General features: G+C 36.1%; 2 protein-coding genes across 5 annotated transcripts; both read left to right on the forward strand.

Moving 5' to 3' along the window:
- The first annotated feature begins 1,700 nt into the window (after positions 1 to 1,700).
- On the forward strand, positions 1,701 to 18,619 carry LOC145905031 (uncharacterized). Of its 4 annotated transcripts, none has more exons than XM_082992414.1 (23): positions 1,701 to 1,828; positions 1,907 to 2,076; positions 2,658 to 3,499; positions 3,602 to 3,682; positions 4,143 to 4,253; positions 4,704 to 4,763; positions 4,926 to 5,000; positions 5,364 to 5,474; positions 5,627 to 5,707; positions 6,277 to 6,357; positions 6,697 to 6,768; positions 6,942 to 7,052; positions 7,226 to 7,312; positions 14,252 to 14,356; positions 14,530 to 14,610; positions 14,674 to 14,781; positions 15,167 to 15,262; positions 16,129 to 16,220; positions 16,463 to 16,643; positions 17,090 to 17,233; positions 17,674 to 17,832; positions 18,036 to 18,183; positions 18,458 to 18,619. In XM_082992414.1, exons 1-23 carry the CDS (start codon positions 1,784 to 1,786, stop codon positions 18,573 to 18,575), a joined length of 3,159 nt encoding a protein of 1,052 aa, XP_082848540.1. In that variant the 5' UTR covers positions 1,701 to 1,783; the 3' UTR covers positions 18,576 to 18,619. The 4 variants fall into 4 exon arrangements, with proteins under 4 accessions (XP_082848540.1, XP_082848543.1, XP_082848542.1 ...); XM_082992417.1 differs by having other exon boundaries at positions 14,674 to 14,772; XM_082992416.1 differs by having other exon boundaries at positions 14,252 to 14,350.
- On the forward strand, positions 7,959 to 11,446 carry LOC145905551 (uncharacterized). The gene is made up of 4 exons (XM_082992788.1): positions 7,959 to 8,397; positions 8,745 to 8,836; positions 9,238 to 9,418; positions 9,756 to 11,446. The coding sequence occupies exons 1-4, from the start codon at positions 8,259 to 8,261 to the stop codon at positions 9,800 to 9,802; spliced, it is 459 nt and encodes a 152-aa protein (XP_082848914.1). The 5' UTR covers positions 7,959 to 8,258; the 3' UTR covers positions 9,803 to 11,446.
- Positions 18,620 to 19,078: the final 459 nt, after the last annotated feature.

The following is a 19,078-nucleotide window of genomic DNA, read 5'->3' on the forward strand; positions in this document are numbered from 1 at the left end:
GATTTGCTCTGCAATAGTTAAATAATCAGCTAAAAGCAATCTTTAACGTGGCGTATCAGTATCGTCAAATTAACTGAAAAATGAAAATATAACTTACGCTTGATTGTTGGAAACGAAATTCCACGGCTTTTACGAAACATCCACATTCGCAGCGGCTCTATGGTAGTCGTTTTGCTTGTACTAAAACCAACAACGAACTTGTTTGTTGGCAATCTTGACTTGGCATATGAAATAGTCGCCTGGCAATTTGTTCGCTTGTTCACTAGTTTTTCTTGACCATCAAATGAAACAGCGTCCCGTTGTATCGCGGTGTTGTGAGTTCAAACCTCACCGAGAGCGAGTGTTTTCGTGTCCCATACACAGACTTTTGTCCTGGGGAAAAATGCCTTTGATCCCACTTGGCAGCAATGATATTATATTTCACAATACTAAGGTTGAGTGAGATCGCCAATTAAAAGCCTTCGCCCTGCGTATTCTTCCCTTATTAGAAGAAACGCCCTGATTTGCAGCCACACTGCTTACGACTTTTGTTATTCCGCTAGATGTCAGGCGTGTATTTATAAACGGTTCGTGCTGGGTCTGAACCCATGCGAGTATGGACAACTCGTGCGCGTAATAACGTGGACTTTATTTTCGTTCATCTTGCTATGAGTTGGGAGTGGTTACGGAAGCAAACCCCAAAGTCACAAATAATACAAAGTCAATGACTGTCAAAGTGAGGTTACATCAATATAATATTTCAATTGTGAACAAGGTGTACGCCACTACCAGACTGCTTTCACCATAGATTTAATGGGCTGCATGATTCTATAATTTGTAATTTCTAGTTCTGTAACCTAAAGTTAAACCCAGTCATCGCACGCAGTGACAAAATTAGAAAATATCGAAAGATGGCCGTCGTGTTTTAAAATTTAAACTTTTATTTCTCAAACACTGAGCAAAGCAAGAGTAACTTATGAGAGCGGGAGTCCGCAACATAGTTTTGCTCCACCAGCAAAATTCGATTCAACGTCCCGCGACGAGCATACGAACCATATGATGGGTTTATTTGAGGCATTTCCCTTGGTCGATGAAAAACATTGTGGAAACTTCCGGATACATCAAGTTTTAGACAAATACTACGGTATATTTCTCTTGTATGCAAATACAATGCGATTCAAACGGTAGATCACGTGACATAGCTATAACACAACGTGGAAGAGGAAAAAGGAAATGTTACGCAATTACAACTCAAAATTGCCTTAATCCGTCACATTATCGAGGATTTCGGAGGAATGCGCACGAAAAAAACAAAAATACAACAAACCAAACATTTTTTCGAGTTTTGTTTTTCTCTTGTCCACTTGAATCAACCGAGGACAAAACATTCGAATTGCCGTTCTGGTACTCGAGTTGTACATTCTAAGATCGTTGGTTTTTTAAGAATTTAGTCGCAGTGATAATTTGTACGATAATTTTTGTGAAGTCATTTTTAGGTTTAATAGTTTTGTAGATATGATTATAATCAACGGCTTTGTAATCATTCACGCATGAACAGATTCTGTTACCTTGGGTACCGATGCAGCGGACTGTGACGACGTTAAACAAACTATACGAGTTCTGTGCAAATAGGTTATAATTTAATTTGTTTTTGTCGACTTCAAAAAGTTTGAAGTTAGGTTGGATGATTTTAATAAATAAATATAACCTAATTTGTGTCCAGGACTAACAATTACAATGTAGGAAATTCATTTGCTTGAAGAACAATTATTATAAGAACAATTATATTATTTAAAACTAAACAATGGCTTTTGCCTCGTTTGGTAATGAACAAGAAGCACTTGATATTGTAAGTATATCACAATTTTGTGCGTTGAATGCATTTTAACAAAATCATGTGGTAATTTAAAGTAATATTTATTTTCAGCTGAGGGAATTCAAAGCAGAAAACATCAAGTGTGACGTCAAACTGTGTAAAGTCGGTCAAGGTAGTTTTGGTGAAGTCTTGCTTGGAAAACATGAAAAAGTTGGATTTCTTGCTGTGAAGTGTTTAAAATTCATTGGTGGAGAACATGAACAACATCAGTTTGAAAAAATGTAAGATTGGGGTTTCATACCTTTGCCAATATTTTTAATGGCAGCATGTCATTATTCAACTTTATTTGAAAAATTTAAAGATGTTTCAAACACAAGTAAGTTCATCATTAGTGCAATTGTTAAATGACTGAGGTGATTGCACCAGCTGCGCCAACATGAAGACAGAAGCATAGTTAACTGGTAAACACCACATATTCTACACAGATCTAAAGTAAAAACCAAACTATTAATTCGAAAAAGGCCTTATCCAACATTACAGACCATTACTTAATATCGGTGATCACTCCATGCTGTTTTACCTGTACATTTACCACATAGTTGTGCACTTCAGTTTGACAAAATATCACTGCCTTGCAAATTCTCATGCTGTCATCATTATTATGATTTTGTTTTCTTTCTCATCTTTTCATCCATCTTCCTATTGGTGAGCACAGCCAGTGCAGACAGTCTCAGTCATTTAATAGTTGCACCGATGATGAACGCAGTTGTGTTTGTTAAAACGTTTGCTTATTGTGACATTTAACAGCATCTTATTCAAAGTGGAAAGCTATATGCACATAATCATGTATAATTTCTTGCAGATTCAGACGTGAATATAAGAATTTACTGCGATCTCATCACGACAACATATCAACTGTTCATGGATACACCAAGTGGCCAGGAGCAATCGGGATTGTAATGCAATTCTATGGAGGTGGAAGTTTGAGAATTCTACTCCTGGATGAAGATATTGAACTGGGCCCTGGTTTGATTCTTCGCATGGCAACTGAAATAGCATCAGGAGTTGCCTACATTCACAACTGTGGAATCAACAAGCGATTGCTTCACTTAGATTTGAAGCCAGAAAATATTTTCATGACACCTGACTTGCATTGCATAATTGGTGATTTTGGATGTTCCCGATTGGTCCAACTGACATCAGGATCAACAACTCAACTTCCCGGTCAATCAAAATCACAGGGGTTGACACTTTACTATGCAGCACCAGAAAGGATTCTTCAAGATGCAAGACCTAAAAAAGAACAGGATGCCTACAGCTGCAGTATCATCTATTTTGAGATGTTAAGTCGTGAACAACCATACCAGTCAGAACAAGGATTCTGGAACAAAATTAGGCAGGGTCAACGACCGGACTGTGAAGCAATACAAAGCCTAAGAGAGCAAAGCAATGCAAACAACAGAGAAATAGTTGATGTGATGGAAAGTACGATGATCAGATGTTGGGATCAAGATCCCAATCAACGACCAGACATGGTTGACATTCGGGATGAATTCCAACAACTTCTTTCCAAACAAGATCCCACAGTAATTTTGCTGCAAGTAGCAAATGCTGCAAGGAACATGCATATTGTGGATCCAACAGCAACCCACAATCCAACTGTTTCACTCAGCCAGTTTTCAACACAGACATGGAAGTTTCATGGTAAGTTTTACATGATTTATTTTTTTCAGACTATTTTGTGGAATGGTGCAACTTTTTTGCTTTATAATTTTGCAATTTTACTGTAAAATAATTTTTTTGTAGATATTGGTCCAGTAATTGATCCTCTATTTGGGGCAAACATTCAACCAAGAGATCGAACACAACAACCTTCACAAAGACAAGGCAAGTATTATTATTTGTTATGTCAGTGGTATCTGACCCAAGAGTTTCCGCAATAGTTAACTTCATTGCCTTGTTCATATGATTGTTGGAATTAGCAACTGATTTTCATTGTGTTTAAAGAACATAACTAAATTAATCGGTATATGGCAAAATATTAAGTTTGACACACAAGCCCCTTAACTAAAAATTTTCCGCACCCAAATGTCTGACCTTTTTTGTCATTGTCCCAAAGTGTTGAATTAAATATAATGCAACCATGCCTGCAAACGAACACCTTGGATTGCAAGTTTTGTTAAATTTCTGACAGAAATACTGCCCCAAAAAAACCTTGATGTAAATTAGGCAACACACAAGCCCCTTAACTAAAATGTTCCGCACCCCATTGTTTGGCCTTACTGATGTAAATTAGACATAATTCATTTTTCCATACATTTTATTCATTGGTTTATTGCGTCATAAGATACAAGTGGACAACCTGCAAGTCACGCTACTCCCCAAACCCCACCCAGTGAAAAAAATCTTCCAGTGGATGCTGACTTGTCCAACCCATTATCAGAAAGAAGTGGAAGAGGTAGTAACAGTGGTTGTAACAATTTTTTTTGTCAAATATAATCATCATGACAAAAAATGATTGCAAAACAGTCGCTAAATAATTTCTGTGAGCTACAGATGGCTACTGTTTCAACCTATAAGTTCTCATCAGTGCAGCTTGGGGGCCTCTTCTAGACAACTTTGCAGCCTGGCCATTTGGTCGGCAAAGACATCTAGAAGATTCACACCAAGCTAATGAAACCTTATAGGTCAAAACAATGGCCATCTGTCTACAGCTCACAGAAATCATATTGCTGGCTCCACTTTGCTTGTATACAGTAGCCAAATAATTAAATTTGTAGGTGTTGGATTTGACGTTAATCTACCACTTAAGGGCAATAATCACCAAATTGAAAGAGAACACCAATTACCACAAGCACAAGGCAAGTGTTAAATAAAACAAAATGCATGATTATATTTTGTTATGCAGGAGAAAGTATGTGGACTGCAACAGATTCAAGTGATGTCACAAAGCCAAAACTACCAGTTGGTGAGAATCTTCAAAATGTTTTGTTAGTTTATATTGATATGTTTTTAGTATTTTTTAGGGTTTACAAACAATCAAGTGCTGTTGTTTGTGTGCACAGCTAATTTGTATATGAGTTATTTTCACTATACTGTAATTGTTTAGTATTTTTGTATGTACACATAGAAACTGAAATGATTCAACCATTTGAGAGCAACATTCAGCCAGTTGAACGAGCACAACAATTACCACAAGTACAAGGTAAGAACTTTGCTTTGTGATATTGTGATGGATTGCTTCTTTTGTTGAAAATAATTGCCAGATTTGCCATGTTTTGAAATGCTAAATTAAATATAAATCATTAACGCCAGTAAATGAAACACATTCTTTTGATGTTAGAAATGCAAGTTTCACTGAACTGCCCATTCCCAAAACATTTACAAAGCAGTTATTGTCACCAAGTTTGACCTAACTTTACAGGAAACTGGTGCATAAAAAAAATACAATGTAAAAGCATAGCACCAGCTACCCAGACTAAATAACTATGTTTCTGATCATGCAAATAATAATTTTGTTTTTTGTGTCTGTATTTTGTTGTATTTCAATAGACTTACATATCTTAAGATACAAGTGGTCAATCTGCAAGTCATGCTACACCCCAAAACCCACCCAGTGAAAGAAACTTTCCAGTGAATGATGACTTGCCCAATCCACCGCCAGGAAGAAGTGAAATAGGTAATTTTATTTTAAAAAAACTTATTGTTTTCATTGTACACAAGTTTTGTGATTGAATAAACACATTATGAAATAGTAGGTCATTTTTGGGTGTTGGACTTAAATCTTCAACCTGATTGAAAATACCTTTATAAAACAGTACATTTTTTTAGGTGTTGGACTTGAAGGTAATCCACCACTTGAGGGTAACATTCAGGCAAGTGAAAGAGAACAGCAATCACTACAAGTACAAGGCAAGTGTTTGGGCACAGACTTGTGTTTCTCAACCAAACAGCATATTTCAACATGTTTTATTTATTTAATGCCTCACAATAAGATTGTGATTGGTGGATCGAAACCATGGTTGTCAATGCCTACCAGATACCATTTCGTGGTTGGAGTTGACTGCATAGTAGTTTTAATTATGATTAACATGACATGATTATACATGGCAAAGAGAATATTTTGGATCACCTTCACAGCTACAGTGCTTTAATTAGTCACTTTCAGTCACAAAATTTTACAAACAATGGCAAGCAATATAGTGTTTCTCTGCACCAAAATGGGTTAAGAGTAATAAATAATGATCTGTCAAAACTTTTCATGGGCTTATTGCCTCCGCGTAACAGGGGTTGGAAACATTTTTGTCCAGTTAAAGTTTAGACATTTAGACCTATACTAACATGTGAAATAATTTGTAAGATTTCGTTTATTTTGTATCATACTTCCACAATAGTGTTAATGTACAACTAAACTTGTATATTGATATACATGCTTTATATTTCTTGTTTGTGTAATTCTTGTTGAGGATTTTTGTTTGTAGATGTTGGGCCTGAAATTAACCGACCACTTGATGGCGACATTCATCCAGTTGAGCAAGCACAACAATCCCCACAAGTACAAGGTGAGCAATTTATGTTGCAAAATATTTATCCAAGTATGTGTGTGTGAGAGGCTGTAATCCTTTTTCAATGCAAGCTACCTGGCCGAAAGCATAAAGTTAGCTGCAGGAATTGAAAAGAAAGCATTTTAATTTTCGAAAAGTATTCAAAATTATTTTTGATAAGATTATTAGAAATATTTCCAAGCCAACGTTTGTTTCACCCTGACAAAGGTCATTGTTTTTGAAAGCAAAATAAAGCCTATATCACCCATACATACATACAACATTACACTTGGGATTGCAAATGTTGCTGAATTGCTACTTCCCAAACAACTTTGATGTAAACTATATTGTTTTCAGACGAATTAGCAATTGCTGAAGTTGCCCAGATGCAAATACACCAGATACAACCAAGTACATCGCAAAATAGAGGTTTTGTAACCAAACATGAAAATATTCTGTCAACTAATGCTAATAACTGCTCTTTATGTTATTATGAATTGGAATATAACAAGTTACTATGAACTAAAACATAATAATAATTTTATGATTGAATAAATAATGCCTAAATGCAATGCATTTAACTGCATTTTCGCTTATCTTAGATGCAAACAGAAGATCTGCAAGACATGCTACACCCCAAAATCCACCCATTGAAAGAAACCTTCCAGTTGATCATGACTTGCCCAACCAATCACCAGGAAGAAGTGGAAGAGGTAATTTTGTCTTGGAAGTAATCCTACTGTTTCCATTGTACATAATCTATCTGCTAAAAAAGTTTTGAGACTGTATAACCTCACTATAAAAGAGTAAGTTATTTTTAGGTGTTGAACTTGAAGCTTTAAAATGATCGAAAACACCTTCATAAAACAGTAGTGTATACATTTAGGTGTTAACCTTGAAATTGATCCACCACTTGAGGGCAACATTCAGCCTAGTGAAAGAGAACAGCAATCACTACAAGTACAAGGCAAGTGTTTGGGTACAGACTTGTGTTTCTTTATTTCTTTTAATTTACAAAATCTAAACACAGCAAGTAGAAGATCTACAAGTTATTCTACACCTGAACCTCCACCCATTGGAGGATGGCTATCTACAAGGAGAGGTAAAAAGGGTATATATATAATCTGACATGGTTTGCATTGAGCATAGCAGCGTGACAGAATCAATACCAACATGTGAAGTATAATTTGCAACAAAAATGTTAGTTTGATGTTTGTGTATTACGGCTGTAAGAAGACCCTATATTGCAGCTACTTCACAAGTCTTATGAAATGATTGTCTTAAGTAGATTTAAAATATCAATTAAATGGATCTTGTGCTTCATTTATTTTTGTTGCATGAAATCAGATAATCATACTTGGATAACTATTTTTCTAAAAACGCACTTAATTAAAGTTATAAATTGCTTTTATCAATTGAACTTTGTATAAATTATATATGTATGAATGTCTAGTCATTAATGAAGTTTTTTGCGAATGCAAATTATGATATTATACAATTTAACACCAGAAAAACTGAGACCTGTTACCAACCCTGTATCACCACCTAGTGGCAGGAACCTGGGAGTAGATCATTCCACACCCCACTCATCACATCAACAACCAGGTAAAATATAACATGTGACAACGTAACAAACAAAACATGTGATATGTAAGATAAAAATGTAATGAAAAAATAGAATGTCAAATTTAAATATCTGCTTTTTGAACATTGACATATCAAAAATCTCCTGTTAAGTATTTCTGCAATGGTGAAAGTAGGATATTTCAATGTTCAGATCAATATTCATGTGTGGTGCACTAGCTACTCACTATTCACAAACCTATCAGGACATTTTGTTCCAATGAATTTTCTGTTGCAGGGGACTAACTTGTTATTTGAACCATTTTCCTAACTTGATTTTCCTATTTAAAATTGTTATGAAACAGCCATGGCATTGCAATGCACAGATTGAGAACAGTCAGTTCTTCTATACAGAAGGTTCACATGCTTCGCAGCCAAGCTGGATCAGCCATTTTTCCGACAAGTCGGAGCGAGATCTGAAAAATCAAGCTCCCGGTGAGGTTTGAACTCACGACCCTGGGCTAACTAGGCCCAACGCTCTACCAACTGAGCTAGCTCAGTGGTTTCAGGGGGTATATTGTGGCCAAGGTACAATGGTGCACAAGCGCACAACTTGTCAGGCGACCTTCACATACGTAGAGGATCTCCACCACCGTAATCAGATAACGCAGAAGTAATACCATGCTTTCGCATAGCAAGGCATGGTATTACTTCTGCATTCTTCTATACAGTTTTTGTTTTTTGTATTTTTATTTAAAGACCCCATGGGTAGGCAGTGCACTTAACTGTAGTGGTGTCTTTTTTATGAACATTCAAATTTTAAATGTTAAAATTCATTGCAGGCTTGTCAGGATTTCTTCTCATTGGTGGAGAGAATTCAAAACAAGATTGTGTGAAATGGAATGTTGCCACAAAACAACATAAACATTTACCAGTTGGTTGCATTTTAATGTTTAAAATAGCTTCACAGTGCCTTAAAACTGTAAACCCCATGCATTTCAACTTGTTTATTGCACAAGCAAATCCATTTATTTGTGCTAAAATAACAGATTAATTAAAATACAATATGCTTAGCAGCAATAGCAACATAATACAAGTAAATCGATGTAAAATCACAAAAATGTTAGAGAAAAATTTTTGCATCACAATCAGGGGTGAGCTCAATTGTGATATTTCCTTTTGACAGTTTCACATATAAAGGAATAATCTTTGCAAATATATTGGCTGCCTGTTGAAAACTACTGTTAAATTATATTTGAACCACAATAAAAATATTAAAGTTTATTAACATTTGAGATATGAAATGTTTACGGAGTTTCACAATTTCATTTGTAGAAACTGAAAACAGCAAGAACATTCTCAACTTCAGCCAAAGTTGGAAACACAGTTTATGTAATGGGTGGAGACAGTCCAACAAAAAGTTGTGAGTTGATGAATTTGGAGAGAAGTGAACGCTGGATGAAATTTGCTGATTTGTGTGAAGGTCGACAGAATGCTGCATCTGCTGTTGTCGGAGGTCAGTTGCTATGATTGAACAAAACAATAAAAAAAAATCAAATATCTTTGGAACCAATATGTTAATGTTTCATGACACCTAAATTACATTTTGCGACCCCATATATTCATTAAACAGAATAAAATCTGTGCACTTAGGTATGTTTAGGGGGAAATTTTATGCTTGGATTCGTTTATAACAAGGTCACCATATTCAAATTATAAAAGACGGTTTAAGAAATCATAGTGTGTAAAAACAGAGTTATATGAACAAAATCAAGGGTTAAATTATGTACTAAGCAGTTTGAGTAAAATACACAGATTAATTACTATCACATATGTTTAACATCTGTTTTAAGTATTTTACAGGTTGGTCGCTGGGTTGTTTGTGGCCTATTTGGCTTGAACACTAAGTCATCTGTGTGCCTCCTCGTGCTGGTGCGACTGGAAGCAGTTTCAGCTGACCAAACACGGCGCCTAAAGTCTACAGCCTTAGAGGATATCGAGTTAGAAAGCAATAGAATCGCAGCCCAAGCCAACCTAAAATATGAACGCTCGCTTTGCCCGAGAGGTCATCACAAGGATTTACGCGAGGATTGAATGTATGTGGCTGTACCTGAAGGCAAATACTTTACAGTCCTAATCAATACCTGAAACTTTATGTTGTGGAAATAAATGGCCCGACTTTGTTTGGTCGTGAGTGGCTGCGTGCCTTTTGTAAATCTGGAAGTCATGAAGTTTTTAGTTGTTTGAAGTTTAATGTAACAAACTGTCCGCTGGTCACCGAGTTTCCAGAGGTGTTTGATGACAAATTAGGAACATTAAAAGGAAAGGAAAATTGTATCTCAAATCTAACGCAAAACCTGTTTTCTGTAAGGCCAGATCACTTCCATACTCCATAAAGCAAAAAGTTGAAACTGATTTAGAGAGGCTGACATCTGAAGGGATATTGGAGTCCGTTCCCTACAGTGAGTGGGCAACCCCTGTCGTACCCGTGTTGAAAAAGGATGGTTCAGTAAGATTGTGCGGAGATTTTAAAGTAACCTTAAAATTCAGTCTTAAACATAGAGCAATATCCCTTGCCCAAAGTAACTGATATTTTTGCCACGTTGGCTGGACCACGTTGGCTCGTTCAAACCGTCAAGAGAGGTTTACAGTCAATGCCAAACGATACCGGAGACATCAAAAGCAAACTATCAAGATTTTTGCTGTCCTACCGCAATGCTCCCCATGCATTGTTAGGAGAGTCCCCTGCCAAGCTGTTCATCAAGCGCAATCTGAGAACCCGCCTGGATCTTATTCAACCCGCGGGAGAGGGAAGGGTCGAGAAATGTATAGAAAAGCATATCGACAAACACCACGGGCAACCGCCACGAACATTTGCAGTTGGTCAAAAAGTGGCAACTCTTGATTATCGCGCTCGGAGCAAGTGGTGGGCAATTGGAGTTATTGAAAAAATTCTCGGCCCACTGACCTATCTTGTACGTGTAAACAGTAAATTTCTTTGGAAACGTCACATTAATCAGATAATCGACATGTCAGGAAATACCGTTCGTGATATTGCACAATGTAATTCGCCGTGTTTCGACGATTTTGTTTTTGATAACCGTTCCAACCTTTCGAACGACACTCATGCTCGTTATCCTACGAGAACTCGACATCCGCCATCCAGATATAGATGTGAGAATTAGGATTTGTTTGTAGGGAGGAGTGTTATATATTGTGTTTGTGATGTAAATTACCACGTGTGCTCGCTGAAGCGTAACGACCGCTTTATAAGTACTCCTATATGCCCGAGAGGTCATTACAAGGATGTACGCGAGGATTGCGTGTATGTGGCTACTACTCAAGGCGAATACCAATGGACCAGATGAATCTTGCTGAACCACGAAACACTTGTTAGAATGGGGGGTTTATGTATCCGACGTCATATTTCTTGTATATTATGTTGTGTTTTTGTGGCACCAACTGTATTTTTTTATTGACGCCGGTTAATAATCACGCTTTAAACCCGTGTCAACTCATTTACGGAACATAGGTATTGCAAACGCCTTTACTGACAAAATACATTGAAAAACAACGGTGGTTGGTATTAATTTCTCGAATCAAAGCACAATAATACACCGTTTAGCAATCAAAACAACTTCCACCACAAAAATAAACCATAGTACTTTCGTACATAAAGTGAGATTTCTTAAAAGAATGAACAAATTTACTTGAATTAATTTTCTCATAATTATTTAGGACACAAAGGCGTTTAATTCTTATTGGAACAGCATTCCGGCTTACTTTCAGCACTATAACTATCGGTTTGTTGAGGGTAATTTGATAAATTCAAACGAGTAAAAAGAAACAGACGCATATCTTTAGCGAGAACTGCAAATTAACACTGGGGCCCTTGGATTGGGTTGGACGAAGCTATATGCTAAACCTGCCTACCTTTTTAACATTCATCCGTTTTCCTTTTCCTTTTTAAAACAACAGTTAATATAAAGATTGTCTTTCTGAAAATTCCTGACCCGGTGGGCGTATTGGAATCTTTTAACATCGACTGGTCGATGAATAGTTATTTATTTGCGTTACGCTTTGATAATTTGTAGTCATGGAAACGTAAACGCCTTTTGGACATTTTACATTGTCCAAATAAACAATGGTCGGGTGCTTCGGCCTAGTTAAAATTAACCGTAGATATTTATTTGTAACATTTTATCAAATAATCGTTATGTCCATAATTGCTTTCAGCTAGTCGTATGTTAAATACGATAAGGGATCGGTTTTTAGATAAGGAGATAATGGGTGATCTTTATGCAGTTTTGGTGAAATGGGTTAAATTAAAAAAATATGATTAAAAAATGGCCTCTACACCACCTACTGCTGATTCAGAAGCATTTCATATCGTGAGTATCATGCAGTTTAATGTCTCCATGCAACATTAACAAGTTAAATTTTTAGTTAAGAGAATTCAAAGCTGAAAACATATTTTGTGATGTCGAAAAATGTGAAGTTGGCCAAGGTAGTTTTGGCAAAATTTTCATTGGAAAACATAAAAAACATGGATTTTTTGCTGTCAAATTCTTTAAAATGACTGGTGGAGAACATGAGCAATTGATGCTGGAGAATGAGTAAGTTATGTGGCCCAGTTTAACTGTCCATAAAAAATATCAACATGTATTTTCAGGTTTAACCAAGAATACGAAGTGTTACTACGTATTCGCCATGACAACATATCAATTGTTCATGGGTATACCAAATGGCCGGGAGCAATTGGGATTGTAATGCAATTCTATGAAGGGGGTAATTTAGAAGTCTTACTCCTGGATAAACGTATTGAACTTGGATCGTGTTTGATTCTTCGTATGACAACTGAAATAACATCAGCAGTTGCATATATTCATAATTGCGGGCTTGATAAGCGTGTAGTCCATGGCGATCTTAAGCCTGGAAACATATTCATCACAATAGACATGCGTTGCGTAGTTGGTGACTTTGGATGTGCTCGGCTTGTAAACTTTACTCAGGCAGCAACTCAGATTCAAGGTCAACAAAAACGACAACCATTGACATTGTACTATGCGGCACCAGAAAAATTATCTGATGACGTTAAACCGAAAAAGGAGCAAGACGCATACAGTTGTGGTGTAATTTATTATGTGATGCTGGCACGCAAGCAGCCATATCCCTCAGCTGATATTTTTTGGCTAAAAATTCAAAATGGTGGTCGTCCAAACCTTCAAGGTATTAGAGAAATACAGGATGAAACCAATGATGCAAACAACAGAGAAATAGTTGATGTGATGGAAAGAGCGATGATCAGATGCTGGAATCAAGATCCAAATCAACGACCAGACATGGTTGACATTCATGATGAATTCCAACAACTTCTTTCCAAACAAGATCCCACAGTAATTTTGCAGCAAGTATTAAAAGCTGCAAGGAACATGCATATCGTGGATACAACAGCAACCCACAATCCAACTGTTCCACTCAGCCAGTTTTCAACACAGACATGGAAGTTTCATGGTAGTATTTTGTTTGTCAGTTTCATGATTTCAAGTTTGTTTTGTGTCATACTTCCACAATAGTGTTTATGTACAATGGAACTTATATATTGATATGCATGCTTTATATCTCTTGTTTGTGTATTTGTTGAGGGTTTTTGTTTGTAGATGTTGGGCCTGAAATTAACCGACCACTTGATGGCAACATTCATCAAGTTGAACAAGCACAACAATCCCCACAAGTACAAGGTGAGCAATTTTTGTTGCAAAATAATTATCCAAGTATGTGGGCGTCAGAGGCTGTGATCCTTTTTCAATGCAAGCTACCTGGCCAAAAGCAAAAACATTGCGCTTATAGAGTTAGCTGCAGGAATTGAAAAGAAAGCATTTTAATTTTGAGAAGTATTCAAAATTATTTTTGATAAGATTATGAGAAATTCTTCCAAGCCAACGTTTGTTCCACCCTGACTAAGGTCATTGATTTTGAAAGTAGATTAACACCTATATCACCCATACATACATACATACAACAATACACTTGGGATTGCAAATGTTGCTGAATTGCTACTTCCCAAGCAACTTTGATGTAAACTATACTGTTTTCAGACGAAATAGCAATTGCTGAAGTTGCCCAGATGCAAATACACCAGATACAACCCAGTACATCGCAAAATAGAGGTTTTGTAACCAAACATGAAAAAATTCTGTCAACTAATGCTAATAACTGCTCTTTATGTTATTATGAATTGAAATGTAACAAATTACTATGAACTAAAACATAATAATAATTTTATGATTGAATAAATAATGCCGAAATGCAATGCATTTAACTGCATTTTCGCTTATCTTAGATGCAGACAGAAGACCTGCAAGACATGTTACACCCCAAAACCCACCCAGTGAAAGAAACCTTCCAGTGGATGATGACTTGCCCAACCCATCACCAGGAAGAAGTGGTAAAGGTAATTTTGTCTTGGAAGTAATCCTACTGTTTCCATTGTACATGATTTATCTGCTAAAAAAGTTTTGAGACTGTAAAACCTCACTATAAAAGAGTAAGTTGTTTTTAGATGTTGAACTTGAAGCTTTAAAATAATAGAAAACACCTACATAAAACAGTAGTGTTTAAATTTAGGTGTTAACCTTGAAATTGAGCCACCACTTGAGGGCAACATTCAGCCTAGTGAAAGAGAACAGCAATCACTACCAGTACAAGGCAAGTGTTTGGGTACAGACTTGGGTTTCTGTATTTCATTTTATTCTCAAAATCTAAACACAGCAAATAGAAGATCTACAAGTCATTCAACACCTGAAGTCCCACCCAGTGGTAGAAATCATCCAGTACATCATGACTTGCCCAACCCATCCACAAGGAGAAGTAAAAAGGGTAATTTGTACTTTTTGATAATCTGACATGGTTAGCATTGAGCATAGCAGCATGACAGAATCAATACCAACATGTGAAGTTATTTGCAACAAAAATGTTGGTTTGATGTTTGTGTATGACAGCTGTAAGAATACCCCATATTGCAGCTACTTCACAAGTCTTATGAAATGAAGTAAATTTAATGTATCAATTAAATAGATCTTGTTCATCATATATTTTTGTTGCATGAAAACAGATAATCATACTTGGATAACTATTTTTCTAAAAACGAACTTAATTTAAGTTATAAATTGCTTTTTGAACTTTGTACAAATTATATATGTATAAATGTCTAGTCATTGATGAAGTTCATTGCAAGTTATAATATTGTACAATTTACCACCAGAAAAAGTGAAACCTGTTACCAACCCTCTGACACCACCCAGTGACCGTAACCTTAGAGTAGATCATTCCACACCCCACTCATCACATCAACAACCAGGTAAAATAAAACAGGTGATAACGTAACAAACAAAACATGTGATATGTAAGATAAAAATGTAATGAAAAATTAGAATGTCAAATTTAAGTATCAGCTTTTTGAACATTGACATATCAAAAATCTTCTGTTAAGTATTTTTGCAATGGTGAAAGTAGGATATTTCAGTGTTCAGATCAATATTCATGTGTGTTGCACTAGCTACTCACTATTCACAAACCTATCAGGACAATTTGTTCCAATGAATTTTCTGTTGCAGGGGACTAACTTGTTATTTGAACTATTTTCCTAACTTGATTTTCCTAATAAAAAATTGTTATAAAACAGCCATGGCATTGCAATGCACAGATTGAGAACAGTCAGTTCTTCTATACAGAAGGTTAACAGGCTTCGCAGCCAAGGCATTGCAGCTAAGGCATTGCAGCCAAGCTGGATCAGCCATTTTCCCGACAAGTCGGAGCGAGCTCCCGGTGAGGTTTGAACTCACGATCCTTGGCTAACTAGGCCCAACGCTCTACCAACTGAGCTAGCTGGTTTCACGGGGTATATTGTGGCCAAGGTACAATGCTGCGCAAGCACACAACTTGTCAGGCATCCTTCACATGCGTAGAGGATCTCCACCACCGTAATCAGACAACGCAGAAGTAATACCATGCTTTCAAGGCAGGATCACCTCACTATAAAGGGCCTGCGCAGTGGGGCGATCCTGCCTTGCTATGCGAAAGCATGGCATTACTTCTGCATTCTTCTATACAGTTTTTGCTTTTTTGTATTTTTATTTAAAGACCCCATGGGGTAGGCAGTGCACTGAACTGTAGTGGTGTCTTTTTTATAAACATTCAAATTTTTAATATTAAAATTCATTGCAGGCTTGTCAGGATTTCTTCTCATTGGTGGAGAGGATTCAAAACGAGATTGTGTGAAATGGAATGTTGCCACAAAACAACATGAACATTTACCAGTTGGTTGCACTTTAATGTTTAAAATAGCTTCATGGTGCTTTAAAACTGTTCACACCATGCATTTCAACTTGTTTATTGCACAAGCAAATCCATTTATTTGTGCTAAAATAACAGATTAATTAAAATACAATAAGCTGTTGAAAACTACTGTTAAATTATATTTAAACCACAATAAAAATATTAAAGTTTATTAACATTTGAGAAATAAAATGTTTACGGAGTTTCACAATTTCATTTGTAGAAACTGAAAAAAGCAAGAAAATGCTCAACTTCAGCCAAAGTTGGAAACACAGTTTATGTAATGGGTGGAGACGGTCCAAAAAAAAGTTGTGAGATGATGAATTTGGAGAGAAGTGATCGCTGGATGAAATTTGCCGATTTGTGTGAAGGTCGACAGTCTGCTGCATCGGCTGTTATTAGAAGTCAGTTTCATGATTGAACATAACAATTAAAAAAAATCAAATATCTTTGGAACCAATATGTTAATGTTTCATGACACCTAAATTACATTTTGCGACCCCATATATTCATTGAACAGAATAAAATCTGTGCACTTAGGTATGTTTAGGGAGAAATTTTATGCTTGGATTCGTTTATAACAAGGTCACCATATTCAAATTGTAAAAGACTGTTTAAGAAGTCTTAGTGTATTTAAACAGAGTTATATGAAGAAAAACAATGGATAAATTATGTACTAAGCAGTTTGAGTAAAACACACAGATTACTTACTTGAATTCTACTGTATTTTATCTTGTGGGTGGTACTTTGCTATGCTACAGAAATATTTATTACTGACAATCACAAAAGTTGCATGGGAACCAAGTTTTATTGTTACCCAATCTATTTTATTGACAATTCCATGTTACAGAGCAACTTTACCTTTCCGGAGGTCATGGTGGAGATCTCAATCCATTTTCATCCTACTTGATTTACACCATAGATGTAGACAGATGGACGAATAATATCAACATGTTACAACCAAGATTTGGTCATGGAATGTGTTCAATTGACAGTAAGAATATGCTTGAAAACTCTCAAAACTTATAGAGAAGGCTTTCCTTTTTCTTGACAATGCAAGGCAAAAATGTGAAATTCGGTTTAAACTTTAGACTTCCCACAACACTCACTCACTTATTACTCACAAATATTCCGTGGAGTCGCAAAACTGTTTACTTAGTGATGACGTCATATGCACGAGTTTTAATTTCGTTTCGTGTAAAAAAAATTTTTCTGATTAAACCCATGTTAAAAATAATTATTGGCGTGCTTACTGAGTTCGTGAATATCAACCTTCATATTATTTAGTTTTTATTTACATCTTGATATAAAACTGCCCCTTGTTTCTACGTTAAACGCATAGCTTAACTCAATGATTGTTACGTAACATTACAACATAATCGTAATATGACGTCACAATAAATATTAACACAAGCGATTTCGAAATTTCTTCAGATGTTTTGTTTTCTGTGGGCGGATGTGATGGCAGACAACGCTTACAATCATGTGAATTCCACGATATTCGTGTTGGAACCCCCACAAGAATCGCTTCTCTCAATGAAGCAAGATGTTATTTAACATGTGAAGAAATTAAAGGGAAGATCTATGCAATTGGTTAGTTATCAGAAGTTAAATATTAACTAAAACTAGTAGTTTTTTAACCTGTTTTTTATTTTCTGGATTCCATCCATTAATGTAAGGTAACTTTACTTAATTTACACATGATGTAATTAAAGTTACATGAACAATTATTTCACTTAAATACAAAACAGAAGCCAAGAAAATTCCTGGACAAAGTTTTACTTTAAATCTGACAGGAGGTTGTGGTCGTGGCTACCTGGAAACAGTTGAAGAATACGAACCTAGAGTCAACAAATGGAAATATGTTTCTCCTCTCCTAAATCATCGTTACCGTCACTCTGCTTGTGTTATTGATGGGAGGATTTATGTTGTGGGTGGATTGAGGTGAGGTTTACGTTTGAATGTTTTGTACTAGTGATTGTGACGTCACTATAGGGTTTGTTACTCATAATTGAAAGTGTTTATTGACTGCGATAATATATGTAAGTGTGTGATTTGCGCAAAACCGACTGACCTTGCTAATGATATTAAGTAAAAGTAAATTTTGTGTCCCAATATCAGTAATAAAAATATACAGAACATGTGTGTTGTTGTCAGTTGCGTGTGTAATAATTTCCTGATTTTTAACCAAACTCACAGTAATTTTGGTTGTATTTAGGAGTTACAGCAATCCCTCCCCGACATCAGTTGAAGTTTACGATCCAACCTCAGATGTCTGGACACATGCTTTTGATCTTGACAAACCAGTTTGGGATGCGACTGTTGTTGCTGTTTAATATGTGTTTATTTTGTGCTCAACAAAAATTACATGTTTTGCTAACATTTCAATCCCAGCCTGGTCAACACCCCAGTAATGTAGGTCAGTGGTGTGCAACCTGAGGTTATAAGGATGACGAAAATGATCTGTGCAAGAAATATCTGTAGTTCAAAACTTTATACGGCGTCTCGTAGCTAATGGAGGTGGAAGATATTTTTGGGCTCTGCATTTATAAGTGATTATGGGCATAGTTTATATGCCAACATCTAGCATAGTTTCTGTTGCGACAACCCAACTGAAACGTTGGTAAGTGTGTGAAAGATGAAGGTGTAAGCATAGGGTTGACTCTTCGCTTGCAAGACCACATATGTTGTTACGTTTACACGGTTAATGGTTTAATAAGGGATAATTTTGGTGAGATTTAAAAGACGGTCATTCAACAAAGATATTCGGTGCAAGAATAATGCGGTCCAAGGAAAATAAACCAACTTTTTTGCTCCCTGACAAAGGAAAATCTTAAAA

This window comes from Ascidia mentula, chromosome 1 (assembly GCF_947561715.1).
Source record: "Ascidia mentula chromosome 1, kaAscMent1.1, whole genome shotgun sequence".
Taxonomy (NCBI): Eukaryota; Metazoa; Chordata; class Ascidiacea; order Phlebobranchia; family Ascidiidae; genus Ascidia; species Ascidia mentula.

Coding starts and splice junctions, on each gene's coding strand:
- LOC145905031 (XM_082992414.1), top strand. CDS start 1,784: ATGGCTTTTGCCTCGTTTGGTAATGAACAAGAAGCACTTGATATT. Junction 5,001..5,363: donor ACAATTACCACAAGTACAAG/GTAAGAACTTTG, acceptor ACATATCTTAAG/ATACAAGTGGTCAATCTGCA. Junction 14,782..15,166: donor CACAAGGAGAAGTAAAAAGG/GTAATTTGTACT, acceptor ATTTACCACCAG/AAAAAGTGAAACCTGTTACC.
- LOC145905551 (XM_082992788.1), top strand. CDS start 8,259: ATGAAACAGCCATGGCATTGCAATGCACAGATTGAGAACAGTCAGTTC. Junction 8,398..8,744: donor TCTGAAAAATCAAGCTCCCG/GTGAGGTTTGAA, acceptor AATTCATTGCAG/GCTTGTCAGGATTTCTTCTC. Junction 8,837..9,237: donor AACAACATAAACATTTACCA/GTTGGTTGCATT, acceptor TTTCATTTGTAG/AAACTGAAAACAGCAAGAAC.